General features: G+C 45.2%; 1 protein-coding gene across 1 annotated transcript; it reads right to left on the reverse strand.

Annotated features, from left to right (window-relative positions):
* Positions 1 to 3,950: 3,950 nt before the first annotated feature.
* NPM1 (nucleophosmin 1) lies at positions 3,951 to 15,226 on the reverse strand. Its single transcript, XM_042826554.1, has 11 exons — positions 15,093 to 15,226; positions 14,528 to 14,607; positions 11,592 to 11,711; positions 10,875 to 10,968; positions 10,265 to 10,368; positions 9,711 to 9,772; positions 9,265 to 9,319; positions 8,073 to 8,162; positions 7,142 to 7,243; positions 5,287 to 5,361; positions 3,951 to 4,308 (listed from the first exon to the last, which is right to left on the reverse strand). The coding sequence occupies exons 1-11, from the start codon at positions 15,154 to 15,156 to the stop codon at positions 4,270 to 4,272; spliced, it is 885 nt and encodes a 294-aa protein (XP_042682488.1). The 5' UTR covers positions 15,157 to 15,226; the 3' UTR covers positions 3,951 to 4,269.
* Positions 15,227 to 18,363: the final 3,137 nt, after the last annotated feature.

An 18,363-nucleotide genomic window follows, 5' to 3' on the forward strand; every position in this document is an offset into this window, starting at 1 on the left:
AAGAGCTGATCCAACACAACACACGGGATTGCTTCCAAAAGCATCAGTGTAGGTTAAAGAAAAAGCAAAAAGCAGCAGGTACAGCCCAGGGTTGCCCCACTGAGATGAGGCCAGCCCTCAGCCCTACTCGTTCTCATGCACCCAGCCACGCAAGCTCTGCTCCCCCTTCCATCAGATCACAGTCAGGACTCCGAGCAACCCCTAATGAATACCAGATCACAAAACCTCCAGCCTCACTCATCGCAACGAGTTGTGTGCACTGCTGCTTGCCAGGACCTACTGCCCATTAGAGCGAGCCAGGGAATGAAGGCACTCCATCGAACGCTGAGCTCCAAACCACCAAATTCATCTGCAGCTTCGTCTATGACATTTCCCAAGTAGGATCCAGTCTTCAGTCTTCCTTTGGGGTAATGTTAAGAGGAATCTATCTGCTTGTTCTGCAGGGAACGAGGGAAGGAAAAGCTGGGAGAGGTTGGCTGCCAGTCAGTAACGGCCCGTTGGAAGGACAGGACACAGCCTGGGGCATTTGGTAAGATTACCAGAGGAGGGGAGGACAGAGAGTGCTCCAGCATGAACGTCGCCCCGAGGGATCGTCTGGGTGGCGAGGAGCCCAGAACCACCACCCATCCCGGCCTTGTTTTCCATTACCTCAGCCCACACACGCTCCCTTCCAGGCTCCTACCAGCCATGCTGGAGTTGGGCCTCCCCATAGGCTGCAACTGGTGCTGAGCAAAGCCCCATACTGGTCGTAGCTCTCTGGTTCTGAGGCATCCACACTCTGTTTTGGATATTTAATTTTACAGGACCAAACAGAAATCCAAGAGAGAAAGTTAAATAAACAAAATTCACTTTTCTTGAGCAACGCAAGGAAGAAGACAAACCAAGACCTGAAATTGAGAAACACTGTTTTGCTGCAGGACAGCACCCTTCTGCTATCACTACCTCTCAAGTCAGATGCCCAGGCTTGGAGATCAGAGAATCATAGAATGGCCTGGCTTGAAAAGGACCACAAAGATCTCCTCCTTTCAACCCCCTGCTGTGTGCAGGGTCACCAACTATCAGACCAGGCTGCCCAGAGCCACATCCAGCCTCCAGGAATGCCTCCAGGGATGGGGCATCCACAGCCCTCCTTGGGCAACCTGTTCCAGTGCCTCAGCACCCTCTGTGTGAGAGATACGTGATCTGGAGGAGAAAACAGATGTGGAGACCAACTGCAGCCAGCAGCATTGGTCAGGGCTCAGCCACCTGGAGGCACTGGCACTGCTGTGCAGGCGTCAGGAGCTGATCTGCCAGGGTAGGGACAAGAAAGCAGGTTGCTCTTTACTTCTTGCTGTACCTTTGCATTCCCAGCTAGGCCACCCTCCAAGACCAGAGCCAGGCTCTCAACACTGAATTATTTCCATCCAAACATTAGTTTTACTGCAATTATTTTTAAGGGCAACACTCTGTAGTCAAGAACAATACTTCAGCAAGTATTTGGTATTTTCTCTTCAAATGAGTTTAAACAGATTTCTGAATTCAACCTCGTGAGCTCATCAGAGTAACTGAAAGAGCTGGCAGCTGCCCACAAACACCATACCTACGGGCTGGGACTGCACAGCCCAGCATCCCCACTGCACTCGTCGGCCGGCCAGTCCCAACAGGAGCACAGTGCTCAGGGACACGACTGGCAGCAGCAGGCCAAGTCTGGTTTGAGGAGGGCTGGGGCAGACTGCCACACAGCAACAAGCCAGATGGGGCACAGGCAGCAGATAGCCAGCAATTGCTGCTCACTGCTGGAGGTGCAAGACTATTAACTGGTGTAAAAAAAAAAAAAAAAAAAAACGCCAACTTAAAAGCTCATTAAAATTATCAATTTTATGCTGTGATGTAGACAGATGCCTCATGGTAGCCTGATGATTTAGAATTACTCTGTTATGCTGTGATGTAGACAGATGCCTCATGGTAGCCTGATGATTTAGAATTACTCTGTGCTTTGGCTATAGGATGGGAACACACCTCCCCATTGGAACCACCCATACAAGCTCTACCATCCCCCTGCCATCGTGCTGTCAAGCGTGGCTGTACCCAGTGCCCTGCTATAGTAGGGACTTATAGACACAAAACCCCCCAGCCTTCTCTTCCAGATTTCATACTCGGAATATTTTACTGACTGGACAACCTCACACTGAAATTACTGAACCATTTTCACATTTCAGGCAAAATGGAGGGCAATTTTCCTAAACTGAGCCCATCACCTCTATTTCACTAAGGAAATTTGCACTCACTCATACATATGATGCCATCTGTTGACATAACCCTGCAGGAAGAGGCATCTCAAACCCTCACACTGCCATCTCACATGCTGCACTTACAGGAAAGCTTAAATGCACCTGTGACAATGGATCTGCACTGTTGCTTCCCAAGCACGTTTTATTTTCACCAAGGGGAAATGGCTGCTTCTAGGAAGCTGTGTTGGTTTTCATCACATCCATCACCTCCTCTATAGGGTCAAACCTTTTATAAGAGCAAACTTGTTAAAAAAAAAAAAAAGCGACTTTTTGCAAGTTGAAAAACACATTCCACTTCTAAAGCAACTCCAGCAGACTCTACGAGCGACACCATGCCCAGCCAGCACAAGCCAAAGCAGGCTTTTTGTTTTGGTTTTATCATCTGGTACAAAGAAAACCAAAAAGTCTCCTCAACAACTGTACACATCCTTCATGCAGATAAAAACAAGCTCTCCAACAAGTTGCTTCAATGCCTTCCAGTTCTCATGCTGAGAAAAAGAGAAAAGTCAGTTGCATTAACTCACAGCAAGGATTAAATCAAGTTTAATTGTCACCATTTATTAACGTTGTTTTGGTCTTCATACCATTACTGCAGTTACTACACAGAGAGAGCATTCAAGCACCTGAAGCAATACAGCATTAAGACAAGAGCTTCGAGAACAAGTTCACAGTGCCAGGTATATCATCCATGCTTTCCTTCCTCCCTTCACATACCACTGACTTAACACCTTGGCATTTGTACTTCATATAGCAACTGAAAACAGTCCAACAAGTTACTTTAAATTATCCTTAGTATCACTAGTAGGCAATCATCAAAAATAAAATAGCTAGTGAGGCTCCACTTTGTCATCTCAGCCATATCAAAGGACAATTGCTGCTTAGTAAGCATCGTGTTTACTCTGAGAATTAATTTCCTCCTAAGGCCAGTGTAAGGATTGAACATGCTTCGCCCCATTTAAATAGGAGGATTAAGTTTGAACGTGGACAACCATTATCTGAAGTGCTTCGGGGAATGATCTGAGGAACCGTGATGCAGACTACCTGCCCATCTGAGCCTTTGGGATTTGCAGTCTTCAATCTTCAAAAGAGCGGAGGATTAGCTCTCCGTTATTCCCAGGAATTTCTCCATGGGCCACTGATCCCCCTCATTGTGAGCTCCCTGGGCACATCCTTCAGCATGCAAGCTTACGCTCCCCTCCACAAAACCCTCAGCCCGGTCATTAAGTGAGACAACCTCAGAGACTGCAGCCCCTCAGAGGAACAGCGCTGCCAGCAGTTCCCAAATCAAAAGTATTACATTTTACAAGCAGAGTCACAAGCCCTACAAACTTAGCTGTTAGAATGAAGCCATAAACCAAAAAGCAATGAAGCGAGTCAGAAACTGAGATGCAGGAAGGGCTGTTGTATGCAATTACATAATTAGTGGTCACTTCCAGACAAGAATAAAGTCCCGCTTACCACTAAGTCTTCTCACTAAGCCATTTGCCTGGTAGCTGTGGAGCTCCTGGAACTGGGCTATGGCTGTTCTTAAAGCTGACAACATAACTGAGACTGATGTGTAATTGCTAAACAGAAGTAGCTAAAATAGTTAGCAGTAGCTCCTAGGAGAACTTAAAAGCCCTGCTATCTTCTGGGTTTGGTATGCAGACTGCCCCCAACCCATAAAGAAAGAAACGATAGTACTTTATTAAAATACTAAATTTTATTTTATTTTCCACGTACATTTAGTCTTCCCACCATTTCCATTTGTCTGACCACCACCACCACACCACCATGCCTTATCAAAACATTCCATACATACTTAAAATGAAGCTGAGGGTGGAGTCCCGTCTTTAAAAACTAAACAGGCATTTTGGACAACACATTCTTGGCAAGGTAATCTGGATGACATTTATCAGACACTGTAGGGAAAGCTCTTTCAGCATTTGTAAAAAGGACAGCCAAATAACGGTTACAGAAGTAAGACTGCAGATTTTAACAAACTGTTTGAACTGTTCTCTTACAGAGTCTGTCTCCATTGCCAGAGAGCTTGAATGACCTGGAAGTGTACACAAAGAGTTAGAAATTAAAGTCTGTTTCTTGTTGTGTTTTTTCCTCCCCCGCTTTGCTATCTCTACTTTTCAAAATATTGACATGACATAATAAAAAAGAAAGCATTTTTGTCAGAGAAAACTAAGTTGAAAGCAACACATGAGATCCTTCTGCTAGAAGACTGTTATTCACTTTAATCACAATAATAAAAATTCAGTGAAGGTAAGTGAGAGGATGGGTGTGGACCAGCTAGGCAAATATTGGCTGAACTCTGCCTACCCTGGCTAATGTCAGACCCACTCCAGTAGCTGAGGCTAACTGCTTTTAAGTGCTCTTTCAAGAACCTATCAATTAGTCTATCAGACAAGTTTACTCTGAACCACTGAAGGAAGCAGGAAAGCGTAAGGAATTCTGTCACTGGAAGAAAAGTTTTTAACTTACAGGAATTTCAGTAGGGAAATCTAAGACACATTTTAGCCTAGTACAAGTTGAGTAATAACTAATTCAGAAGCTTGCTTCCTGATACCACCTTTTGGCTTGCCCTCTTACAAGAGTTCAGTTGACTTTGGGAGAAAACGCAGCAAGAAAGCCATAATCTCAATTGCAAAACAGTTCCCCCTCCCAGACACCCTCCCCAACAAAAGGCTGCGCAGCAGACTGGCCTAGGTGGCCAACTTCAGCAGCAAGGAAAACCACAGCTCATTTCCTTCACCAATCCAGTGCCAAAAGGAAAATTCTGTGGGTTTAGTAAGCAAGAGATAATTTACCAACCATATAAAAGCTGGAAAAATGTAATAAAATATTAACTTTCTCATCTTAGCCAACTAAACCCTTAAAACTGTTCCCATTTAATTTGAAGCACTGTTCGTGGTTTGTAACCCTTTGAAAGAGTCCAAAGCTTGTAAAGATTAAGAAGTGGAAAAGAATCCCTAGGTTAGGTTATAAAAGGCTTTGGGTTTTATCAGGTTTCAATAAATCCAGTTACCTTTTGGTCCTCCGTCCTGAAGCAATTCTTAACATAGTTGGCAAATTTGGGCTCCAGCTTCGGAAGGGAACAACCCTATTTTGAAAAAAAGCAAGCTTTATTGGAATGATGCAATGACCTGCGTACACCAAACAACCCCGAGGAAGCTCAAAGCTTTTGCAACGAGTGGAATTTTACTGAACTCACCTTGCAACATCCAAAACCAAACTTTTATTTTAGTTTGCTTTTTTAATGGTACCCAGGTATTTCTCAAAGCAGCGTGCCTGCACACTGAAATGCCTGCAAAGGCATTTTGCTTATGCTCCAAAACAGCACACTTTCACCTTTTAAAGTATCTTTGTTTGTAATAAACCTCAATATGCTACTCAGATAGACTAACTAATTCCACATTTAGGGGTCCCTACTGCTTTGTGCAGCTTGAAGCACCACTATACTTCTGCTTAAGCTTGTATCTGGATGATGTTTTACCATCTGCCACTTTTCCATTCGCTTGCTGGTATCGACTTAGTATTTACTGAAGTGGAACTTCTGTATGATATTAATAACATAATGGAAGCTACTCTTGTTAACTCACTGGCTGTCACAGCTAAAAGCCACACTGCATTCTGCATATCAAGATAAACTCTTTTAACAACATCTTGGAAAACACGAAATCTCAAGGAACCACCCTAGCACTCATCAGAACCAAGAGGTTAACTTGACCTAGCAGAACACCATCGGTCAACACCAGGCTCACAATCAAAGGTTATGCATGTCTATCCCGACAGAAGCACCACCCATCCTTACTTGCTCACTCCACACCCCCCCGTACACTAAAATAATTTTTGCTGCATTTTACATTTGTGGGACAAAACTGCCTTAAAACTTCAGGAATCCAAACAAGATAAGCCTAATCCTATCAGAGTTCACCAGTTGTCTAGGGAAGATACAGATGCCCCATGCCTGGAAGTGCCCAAGGCCAGGCTGGATAGAGCTTGGAACAACCTGCTCTACTGGAAGACATCCCTGCCCACAGCACAGGCGCAGAAACTATCCCAACCATTCCATGATTCTAGTTCTTTGGGTGACTTGTCAAGTGTCAGGAGGAAACAGCTCACCTCAGACCAAAATGAAAAACCTACACTCTCCATGCACAGACATCACTGCAGGCTTTACCTTTACTCAAAAGTAACTTCCCAAGGCACATCATCTTTAAGCAGTTCTGAGTTACTGAAGTAAAAAACCACAGGTGTAGATGTCAGATCCTCTCCGCCAGCTGTTCTGCAGTTAAGGTTTGTCTGCAATGAGCCTACACAGCACACAGCTATCCAGACTTGGCTTACAAGAGAAGAACTGCTGTTACTTTCCACACTTGTACTCAAGCAACCCACTGACAGGGCACTTCTATCAAAATGCAGTTCTAATCACAAGCATCTATCTCCCCCTTCTGGAAGTTCCAAAGCTTTACAAGCCTCTGGATATCAACGCTGGATACAGCTGGAAGACCAAGCAATTCCAAGCATGCAAAAAACTCCTCTTTACTCTAGCTGCCTAAAACACAAAACCTGCATGCTATTTTGACACCACTAGAATAAACATCAAGCCCCAAGATTTGTTGCTGTGCTTCTCTTTTTTTTATGCAGCTTCAAACTGAGGCGGCTCACTAACAAATACAAAACCACTACTGGTGGAATATTTTTCTCCCCTTTCTCAGGAGCAGAGGCTTATTCCAAATAACCTTTCACTTCTCAGTGTCAACATCAGCCTACCAATATTCACAGATTTAAGAGCACAGCAGTGACATTCATTTCTTAAAACCATTCTTCTGCTGCTAGAAGTGTTAAAAACAAGGCTGATGGAAGTTTAGAAAACTCACCTTGTCTACAGAGGCTTGCATTTTTGCTTTGATCTCCTCTAACGACAGAGGGACTTTTGGTGTTTTTGGAGTTAGAGATTTGTCCTTCTTGGAATCTGGAGTCTGAAAAATCAACCATTTTGTTAGAGATCACACACAAAGCTGCATACAGAGCATGCAAAAATCAAGTTTCCTGATAACGAAGACATCGGGATACCTATTGTGAAATTTATCTTCAATACAAGTAGTGCCTATCTCAAATACCTGTAATTGTTTCTAGGCACTTGTCTACAGTTTTTCATTTCAGCATAAATGAAACTGAAATTTCATTTCCCAAACATTCACTGATTTTGAGCTTCCTCTACAACTGCAGCCAGGTGCAGCTGACACTTTGGAAAGGCACACACTGACTGTTTTTTCAGATGCCACGCTGGTATCCATCCACTCCACACTAATTTCTGTATTGACCTTCCTTGTTTGAGTAGATGCAGGAAGGAAAAGCCACCTAAGAAAGACTAACAACTACAAAGCAACAGAACAAGAAAACTTGAGAATCTCCTCACATGGATCAGTTTCCTAACTGGTGATTACCACTGAGCCAACAATGTAGCAGCACTGCTGGGACACAGTAGGCAGCAAACAGAACCAGAAGGGAGACTGCTCCATCAGCAGAAGCCACCACAGTACCACAGTGACAGTGCTGGACCAACACCTTCCTTTACAGGTACACAAAAACAGCCTGGCAATTCAAACCATCAGACTTCTAATGTTCACAGTGGACAGCTTATTTCCAATACTGACAGTTTCACAGGGTACACGAAGCAAGGAAGCTACAGCTTGCTTCATATTCCTTCAGAAACCTAACTTGAAGATCAGCACATTCAATTTCTGCTAGGCAAGGAAATCAGCTTCCAGAGCACCACAAACATTTCACTCCTTTTCCTTCACTCACTTTTGTTTTAGATGCTGGTGTGGACGGCTTTGAGTCTTTTCCATTTTGCTTTGCTTTCTGCATATTTTTTCCAGCTGGCTCACGGGCAGGCTGCAAAGGAAGCATTCCAAACAATTTGCCATGAGAAGACAATACTGTTAGTGGTGTTAACAACACTGAAAACCCTGGGACAAATACTATTTAAACTCCAGCAAAAATTTAGTCTCATTCCTCACATAGCATGATCAGTGCCCATTACTTAAGCAGAAATTAGAAACAACAGTAAATTAAATATGAAAAGACAACCTGCTTGCTGCTTCAGCACAATAGAGAACAATTAAGTTTTGCTATGAGGCCACACAAGCATGCACGACTATTTTCCTCTACATCCTAGATCCCCTAATATTTCATACAGAAATCCAGCACGGGATTGTGCAAGAGCAATGCCACGTGCATATTTATGAACTGGATTCTTGTGTTCCCATTTAAACCAAAGGATCATTCCACTCAGTGATTAGATGACTGACAAAACTGATACATTAACTGCTCCCTTCTAAGAAAGCTGTTACTGAAATATAAATTCAAGCTGATACATACAAGCTCAAATAAAGAATTTCTACTCCGCAGCTGCCGAGTTGTTTTATTTTGTTTTTACCACCAGATGGCACTGAAGTGCAGATGCAATTTCAAACACCTGGCATCTAAACCCCTTCCCACAGGCTCACACACTTCATATCCTTTCTCACTCAAAGCTCTGTCACTACCATCAGCTTTATCATACCAAAACAGCAAGGCACAACCCAAATGTAGGAACGAGTTTGTGCTTACTGCCCAGCACCCTCACATAACACCACCACAGCCTATTTACTGCACATGGCACACAGGTGGTGAAGAACCACTCTGCCTCCCTTCTGTAGCACAGATACAACAGACACTTGTTTCCACATCCTACTGGAGCTTCTTCATACACATGAAGTTTATTCCAAAGCATCCCATCCACACACACCTTCCCCCATCTCCCACTTGAGGGGTCTTCATGTTAACCCTCAAACATCACTCAAAATCAGGACAGCCATTGAAGGCCTATTAAAAGGGGTAAGCAGTACCAAGCACTTGCCACTCCTGTGTGAATAAGCTGTCCCCCTGCTGTAAGGCTTTGCTTTATAGGTGAAGGTCACACATACATTCAGTACAACACAAATGCACCACTTACTTTCTTCATGGGTGTTTTAACCTCTTCCTCATCATCATCCAAGTCGTCTTCATCTCTACAATGAGAAAGCAGTCATTCACCACACATAGTTTCAACACATGACATGCTGCTATGCAGAATACTCTGCTTAGTAATAGTGCAGTTAAATATACTGCCTTCTGCTTCAGTGCTCAAGATACAAACCTTACAGTTATCAACACCACACTAAAGAAATCCTCAATCTATAGAAAGTCACTGAACTACACATGAATAAGTTTCCAACCCAACGCTACACATTTGAATAACACCAATTTAAATTATATTTGGAAATAAATTTGAGCTTATTATTTTCCTATAGTGAAGGCCAAGAAGCACCCTTCCTCACTTAACATCTAGATACATCACACAAGTCATACTCTGAAACTGATCCCTGCATTTCAAAACGTGATCAAAGCCAGAACACGTACTCATCATCATCATCCTCATCTTCATCATCATCCTCGTCGTCTTCTGATAATTTCGCTTTTTTCTTGGGAAAAAAAAAAAAGTATATTTTAAGCATCAGTACCATATTAAGCCTTAAAAGACAACTTCTCAAAGTAATTTTTGTCCTAACTAAAAGCAATTTATCTGAAAATCAACACAGAGCTGCCCAGTTAAATGCTATACAAGCATACAGAGTGCACATGTTTACCTTTCTGTTCTACACCACAGTGCCTCAATAGTATACTGCAAGGGTTTGTAAGCATTTACTCCAAAATCCACACACATACAGTTACTGCAACAGTTAAAGCAGCCTTAAATTAGCCCATTCATCAAAGCTTTGGAAACTATCTGTATTTAACAGCACTACTCTGCTTTAATCTAGTACTTGTGGAGGCCTAATTACAAAACAAACCTCTTCCAAAGATGTCTCACACACTCCCTATTAAGTCAGTCACTAAGTCACCTAATGGCTCACTTCTAAGGTAGAATGAATACTGCAGCAAAACAGAATTCAGCGAGCTGACTGGAAATGTACCTGTGGTGTTTTAGCTCCTCCTCCACTTGCTGGTCTCTTTGTTGAAGCATTCACAATTTTTGTATCCTCCTCCTCATCCTCTGATTCTGGTTCTTCCTCTAATGCTGATAAAATGATGGTAATGTTTAAAATATCCACCTCATTAACAATAGTAAAAGATTATTAGTAAGGAAAAACAGCACATTGTCACCCACAACTAAGCAAGATCTTCTAGGAATGCTGGAAATAAAATTAGCAAGCTTCCAACCACCTCTAACCACTAAGGCCAAAAGCCTTCCAGCAGTACGCAGATACAGAAGACAAGGAAATAAGTGCAAGCATTTTTTCTCTGAACTCCTCTGCCTTTTGTTATTTATACCATGTTTCTGAAAACATGGCAATTAGAAAAACCAGAAGACCTGTGTTAGAGAAGCATTGCTTGATACACTACTCAAGCTCACAGCACTTCAGGTAGCAGTGGGAACTTCCCAATTTGGGTGCTCTCTTCTGCATGCCAGACTGCTTTTCCATCAGTGACATGCAGGTTTGCTACAGCGAGTTGTAAAAATCCCTTTGTTTTGCAAATAAATGAGCAACAGCTTGAAAGATTAGTAACCAGTGCAATACATACCTACAAGATGCTGACCACTGACATAAACAGGCCCCGAACCACATTTTAACCTCAAGACAACTGGTGGCGTGATCTCAAACCCACCTAGGGAAACCTAAGGGAAAAAAGCAGAGTGTGCTTAACAGGCACTCCATCCAAATTGAAACAATTGCACCAATGTACAGATATGGCAAACCTAACACACCAACCACACTCTTCACACTCACAGAATATTCCAGAACCATTTGGAGTTAGTTCAGGGTCAAAGTGCAGCAGTAGCACTGTTTCTATAACGTGGTGATGGCATATCATAACCAAAGCACGCTTTTTAAAGCCAGACCAATCCTCGTTTGTCTCTAGGTATTGCTGCAGAAAGGACAACTTCCAGTCAGCACACCTGCTCCAGCACTGTGCAGTTCCACTTAGACAACACTGGAAGGTTACAGATGCATCCACGTGCAAATACATGTGCTTGTATAGAAGGATATGACATGCAAAATTAATACAGCTTGTTTAAAAAAAAAAAGCATAAATTGACTTAAAGCCTGTCAATTGCCTGTGACTAGAGTAAGCCTGGGAGTACCAAGAAATATATACATTGATTTAGCTTGTATTCACTGCATCTGTGAACCCACTGGGGCAGATCAATACAATTTGGCCAACCTAAACTCTTTTCTGATACACCCTCCTCACCTGAAACCCAACGTGTAATAGATTGTTTCAAGTTCATTTACTTACTGTGGGCTGCACAGACATTTTCAGAGATGCCAGTACTACTTTGATAGGGTTGCCTTCGTAGTCCAGTGCTTCTGCTTCTACAACATGTAACTCGTCTTTGGCTCCAGCCCCTAATGTAACCTGTGGAATACAGAACAGTGCACATCTCAGAACAGTCTTCAACTCCTCAAGTTTTTAAACTGTGTCTGCTGTTCTGTGTGCCAAGATTGACATTTACATCTCTGACTGCTAACACTGAGTTGCACTCCTTCCCAAAACCACCACCTCTTCTCCCATAGCACTCGCATGTACAGTGTCTAATTCCAGACAGTTGCTCTGATGAATATAGGAAGTTACATGACTTATTGCTTTAAAGGAGGAGGGGGTGTCAGTGACAAGTCCAGACAGTGCTGTAACAGGCCTGTGTGAAGAAGCACGTGTACATGGCTAAAGGAAGAGAAACAGCTGCTTTTGCTATCAGAATCACAGCCTCAATCCTTTCCCTTTTACAACTACTGCTTATCTATCATGCTCTCACTGCATCACCTACACTATGTTGTTTACTACAGAAAAATTTAGGTCTCACTGCTGCTGAGTTCAGAGCTTTTACTTAGACGTGAGCCTTCTGCATTAATTCAGCAAGGACTAAGAGCTGTCATCCCAGCACACTTCAAACTCAAGTATTTTGATTCCTTACACCACATACAAGACAGGCACATGCTGGAAACTCGGAAATCATAGCTTGAAGGTAGCACAGCCTGAAGTGACAGACTTGCGACAGGCCAGAAATTCCAGTTTTCTGAACCTCTGGCCTCTGAGTCAGGGTTGCATGCAAGTCCTCTGAAAACCAAGAACTTCCTTAACTACTACAATTATCTCTGAGGCAAGCAAGCATGGCTTACTGCATCCCTTCCCAACAGCCATGAGAAGAAAGCTTCTCTCACGCTTCCTGAATTGTGAAAACACTTCACAGACAGCGGCATGCTCAAGCTTCCATTCCCCAAGAAATGTGTTTTAAGCAAGTGATCACAGTCTAGACAAGCACATCAGATGAAGACTAAGAAATAGGATGTAGGCTGCGCTACATTAGGCAGCTTTTTAATGTGAATTAGTGGTGATACGGTGCACTGATCTCACCTCTCAGATGGATTTGCACAATGAATCATTCAGCTGGTGGGACTGCCCACTAGGATGAGAATTTCATTTTAAAACATGTCCTCCCTGCTCCCAGCTACCTACCCCTGCCACCTGCACCAGTTCAACCAATACTATGGCACCTAATATACATTTTTTTTTACTGAGTGGCTAGCAGGCACCCATTTGCACGTTTTGTCTTCTACACCAATGGCAGGCTTAGCAATAACAAAATGGGGAACAAGGCAGCAAGCACCCCACTTGATAAGTGAGCCCAAAGACCTGAGTTAACACTCATACCACTTTCTACCTTTACACACATCTATGTTCCTCCCCTTTCACTTTCATCCTTCTTTGTCCTCACTTCCCCCATCCCACTCTCCTCTAGTACAAATTTGGCCAGGGGCTTAAATAACACGTCTCTCTTTATTCACTTCGACTTTCATTTGAGCACAGACTGCAGTCACAGTGTTACAACAGTCATGCTTTATCTTCCAGCAACTGCTTACTCTGCTTACCAAGCCATCTCTTGTGTGTAGACTCTTCTAAGAGATTCCAAGCTTAAGACATTTCTAACCTGTCTAACCTCTATTTCAATCCCCATCATTCCTTTCAGTGATCTTTTTTCTATGCTGTTTATTTACACCTTTTTACACCTATGCTGTTTAATTACATCTTTTTCCACGCTGGCCTAAAACTGTCCTGCTAAGCATGCAATCTGCTTCATGCCCAATGAAGACTGCACAATCCTTCAGGAGATGCTATAGCTCACTTCCAAAATGAGAATCTTTAGATAAAGCCTTACTGAAGTATCATCCTGGGACACTTTTCATTTCATTACAAACATACAGGCATAAGAACCACCCACATCAACTTCACTCAGAAAATTTCCCTGAAAGTGAACTCTAAAGGGCTGACAATCATGTAAAAATTACAGATAGTCAAGTCCAGAGTGTAATTTCTGTGAAATGCAAGGACCGAAGACATCACTCCCACAACTAATGTTTAAGCAAAAGCATCCTAAGTATCATTTTGTGTAAGTTGTGCATGGACAACTGTGTAAGTTGTGTAAGGAGAGCATTAACATCAAGTCTCTTGCAAGGAGCAACTCCCACTTCTAGCTTTTCATTTATTTATTTATTTTTAAGTCAAGGTGCAATCTCCACATTTAAACAAAAATTGAAGTGCGGAGACACCATCACCTCCTTGACTGGGAGCTACAGCCTCTTTCCATGCAAAGTTGTGGCATCTTGTGTTAGTGCTAAAGAAAACACAAGCATGCTCAGCCTTGACGAAAGGCCTTGAAATGCTGTGCCCTGCTTGCTACTACAGGCTCCAGAAAGATCCAAGCACATGCACTGCTATTAGCTTTTGGTGGGAAAAAAAGCCCAGAATTACGACTGGGAAGAATATGAAAGATCCACTCCAAAGTTAACTTTCTGTGGTCTGCTGAACTGTGCCCTCTATGATTAATGTAAGTCCTCCCCTCCTCGTGCTCCTGGAACAACTGAATATTGCACTCAGTCAGCTCCAGCTCTCAATTCCTTCCAGTAAGCATTTATTAACTTACTGTACATAGGTTATCTTTTCCTCTAACTTGCATTACTTTTTATAAGCCATAAAGGATCAGTACTTACTGAAGGATACAGTAAGCAAAATCATACATTCAGTCCCCAGCAGGTAAATCTTATTGTCTAAAAGATTTGTAGAAAAAGACCAGTGACTGCAGAAATCCAGCGGGATGAAATGAATTCACAACTCGCACCGCCCTTCTGGCAGCAGCTGAACTAAGACCTCGCAATGGAGGAACAAACGGTACTCACCGTTCTCAAGGACAGCTGATGCTCATTCTCTTCATCGTCTACTTTGAACTGATACTCTTTCTCCGCTTTAAGCTCGCAGCCTGCAGCAGAGCAAAGCACGATGAGCACAGCGCCGCACTCGGCTCTTCACCAACCCCCCCATCCCCCGTTACAACGCAGCGCGGCTCCACGTGCTCGGTTAGGCCTCGGCCTACGACCACGCGCCGCCACGCCGGCGCGCCCCAACGGGCCGCGCTGCCCGCCGCAGCCTCCCCCCTCCCCGCCACAGGCGCCGCGTGGGCGGCAACGACCGCAGGTCCCCGCACGCCGCCCCACGTGCTCCCGGCCCGCGGAACAAAAGGCCGCGCTGCCGCCACGTGGGGAGCGCCGCGGGAACCGCCGCCACGCGGGAAGTGCCGCCCGCGCGCAACCCCCTCCTCCCGCCCGCCCCGACGCCGCCCGACGGGACGCCCCTCCGACCCGCGACCCCGCCGGCCGCCTCACCGCGCCCCGCGGCCCCAGCGCGCACAGGGGAGCCGGGGAAGGAAAAGGGACGGGGTGCGGGCGCGCGGGCCGGGCCCGTTACCGAAGAGGAAGGTCTGCGGGCGCAGCGGGCCCATGCTCTCCATGTCCATGGCGCTGTCCTCCATCTTCTCGGCCTGCTCGCGCTGGAGGAGCTGCGAAGGATGCGGCGCTGCGGGCGGACGCGCACTAAAGGAAGCCCCGCGCCCGCCCCCTCCCAGATATAGCCCGCGCGTTCTCGCGAGATCCTCGGGCCTGCCGCGCCCGCGCTGAGCCGCTACCGCGCACGCGCCGCACCGCCCATTCCCGCCGCGCGCGCCCGCCTGGAGGGTCGTGAGCGGTGCTCGGTGCCCGCGGCTGAGGCGGCCACAAAATGGAGGCGGCCGCGCGGACGGCGTGCCGGCGCATGACGTCACTCCGGTCGTTTCCAGCATGTCATATCGTGTTCCTCGAACCTGCGTTGGCATTCGGGTAGTAGGAAGCAGTTCCGTTACCAAAACGGGGACGAGTCACGTGGTGCCCAAGTGCATCTCACTGTCTCATTCGTGCCCCCCGCAGCACTCTGCTCTCTTTGAAACGCAGCCCGGCCGGTGCTGAGCGTGGTGGTTTGGTGCAATGCACGGTGTGAGCTCCGGTTCACCAGGACGCATCCCCACGCGGCCCTGTTAAGGTGAAAGCAGCGGTGTGCAGGGTTTTGTTACCAGATTGTCACCGGCTAACTAAAATAATTGCACAATAATTGTGTGTAAGGTAGAGGGGCGAATAGTGATGCTTGCCACATGGGTGAGGATGGGGATTTGGGCCCGTGTGTGGAAATAACCCCCCATGGGTGGCAGCTCTGTACTCCTATTTTGAGCCTGGTCGCAGCTCCTGCAGCAGCTCTGATAACGGCTGCACAACTCCAGCAGGCACTCAGCAGGCACTGTATATTTGGGACCATCATCTCTGGAAAACGCATTCATGACAGAAAAAGAAACTGCATGGGGCGAAGGCTGCAAGGCTAGTTGCTGGGCTGAGGGCAGCTCCTGCTGGGAGCAGGGAAGAGGCAGAGAGAGCACAGAAGATTGTGCTGGTACTGCAGCCCCTATGCTGTGTTTCCCTTCACTCTGTCAGAAGCAGCATTTCCCGACCTGTACCTGTGTCACCAAGTGTTCCCTGACTCCGCTCATTCACACCCTACAGGCACATTTCCTAAGCAGAGAAGCTTTAGCCTCTCAGTGTGACAAACCATGAATGCCACAAGGAAACCGGAGATCAAAAAAGAACATAAGCGTCTCATAGAACAGCTCATTACTTTGTCCTGAAAATGCAGAATTACTGAAGTGCCACAAATCTAGTATGAGTAAGGATTAGCTCAGTAAGTCTGAGTGCACCACGATCTGCATCTGTTTTCCATTACGATGCCAAATCTAAGAGCTTGGTAGAAGACATTTTTAACTTCAAGAGGGAAGAAGTAAAGGTGGTTGTGTGTTGCTCCATATGAATGCAAGACAAGAGCAGTGCCTAACCTTATCATTTCATTCACTGCCCACTGGGAGATGGATGCCAAGCAAAAGCAGAGCTGTGCAGTTTCTTTAAATTGGTAACGAAGCCAGATGGGCATGGAAAGACCAGAGACCTCAGGGATGGAAGGTTCCAAGGACAACACAATCTTTTCTCTGTCCTTCCCAAGCTCCACAACTGTCTCAAGGCCACAGTCATCCTCTTTGTGTCTTTGGCAGACTGAACTGCCACACCAAAGATGCACAGCTGCCACTCCATGGTCATAGTGAAGGAGGCTGCGGCTGTTTGCATGTACATTCACGTGACATAAAGCCAATAGGAGCACATGGCTGCTCCTCAAAACCACCCCAACACATGCTCCACGCAGCCCACAGCACAGCCTGTGCTTGCAGGAGTCCACCCAGCCCCGTCAAGGGGAAGCAGTGCAGCCACAGCACGTTCCACTTCATACCAAGTCACTTTTAATTCAATTACAGTCTTCCATTACCGGGGAAATAAATGTGGGAGGAAACAAAGGACAGACGCAGAGAAGCAAAACAGGGGTAGCAAGTAGGAGATATATGCTTACTGCATCTCGTTTGGCTCCATGGGGCTTTAGAAGGGCTGTCATATATCATGACATTTATCACTTCTTCCATGTACTACAATGAGAAGTCCATTACAATATCGATCATTTTATTCTGCTCAACTCTATGCCATCTAATATTCAGCATAGCTGAAAAAGCTTACAAGTGATTTAGAAATAGCTGCACTGGGAAAACTGAGGAAGAAATTGGAGTCAACATGGTTTCCCTTAATGGAATTCTCTTTCTAGTAAGCTTTTACAAAACTTAGGAAATTGCATTTCAAACACGGTTAAAGCCACAGCATGGCTGCAGCCAAGCTATCAGAAGTTACAGACATAATAAAGATTTCCTATGCAATCTTAATTTTCACACTGACATGATGACACAACCTTCAGCTGTGTTGCAGGCATGTATTGCTCCACCATTCTTGCCCCAGAGAACTCCAGGAGAAATTCTTACAAGGTACCAGAACTTACCCTTCCTTGACGTCAGAAATAACACCTACAGACCTGAAAGTCCACGTGTTTCCACTGAACCTAGAGCAACTGCAGTGAGCAGGCTGGGGGACACAGGTGATGCCAGCTGCTGTCACAAAGACACTGCTAGCAATACCTGGTGGAATTCCAGCACCACAGCAGCAGGAACTGAGATGTTCTGCAGCCACAGATCTTCTCAGCCTCACCTCCTTACCGCAGTCTTTGGATCCACTGATCCTGCCATGGGTGGCACTAGGAGTTTTCTTCATTCTCCTTTAGTATACAGTCTGTTCCATCCAGGCCTCGCCTGCAGCACATTATTTATGCAGAGCAGCCCAAGGCCTGCATCAGAAGGTCCTTCAGCACTGGAGAAAGCTGTGTGCTGGAGGGAAGCCAAGGGAGGCTGACGACCGAGCCTGCATGCTAATGGCAGCGCCTGCTGCTGCTGCTCCGTCTCTTCTGAAGGCTCACATTTCACTTCCAAGGGATCCATTGTTTGCTAGGGTCCCATTTCAGAGATCCAACTCTAAAATGGAGGAATGACCAACAAGGATGTCCACAAAGAAGGCACTCAGGTGTCACAAAATTACACAAGATTACACCTGGCATTAGCATCACAAGAGTAAAATCTGAGCTCACCTAGTTTCTCCTTATTTCTTTATTAAATACCCTAAGAGCTGTACCAGTGTGTACAGAGCCTAAACGTGCGGTATGAATGAGCTTTGAGCATGAAATAGCTAGCTCAAAGTCAGTCCCTTTATATAAAAAAGGAATTTAAGCTGTATGATGA

The sequence above is a fragment of the Centrocercus urophasianus genome, unplaced genomic scaffold, assembly GCF_019232065.1.
Source record: "Centrocercus urophasianus isolate 14NV4802_14NV808 unplaced genomic scaffold, USGS_Curo_1.0 seq_26, whole genome shotgun sequence".
Lineage (NCBI taxonomy): Eukaryota > Metazoa > Chordata > Aves > Galliformes > Phasianidae > Centrocercus > Centrocercus urophasianus.

What these genes read in the sequence shown, in the direction of transcription:
- NPM1 (XM_042826554.1), bottom strand. Translation starts at nt 15,156, where the DNA reads ATGGAGGACAGCGCCATGGACATGGAGAGCATGGGCCCGCTGCGCCCG. An exon ending in GATGAGGATGATGATGATGA is followed by an intron (nt 9,320 to 9,710) that starts GTACGTGTTCTG and finishes TTCTCATTGTAG; the next exon opens with AGATGAAGACGACTTGGATG. An exon ending in TGCAAGCCTCTGTAGACAAG is followed by an intron (nt 5,362 to 7,141) that starts GTGAGTTTTCTA and finishes TTTTCAAAATAG; the next exon opens with GGTTGTTCCCTTCCGAAGCT.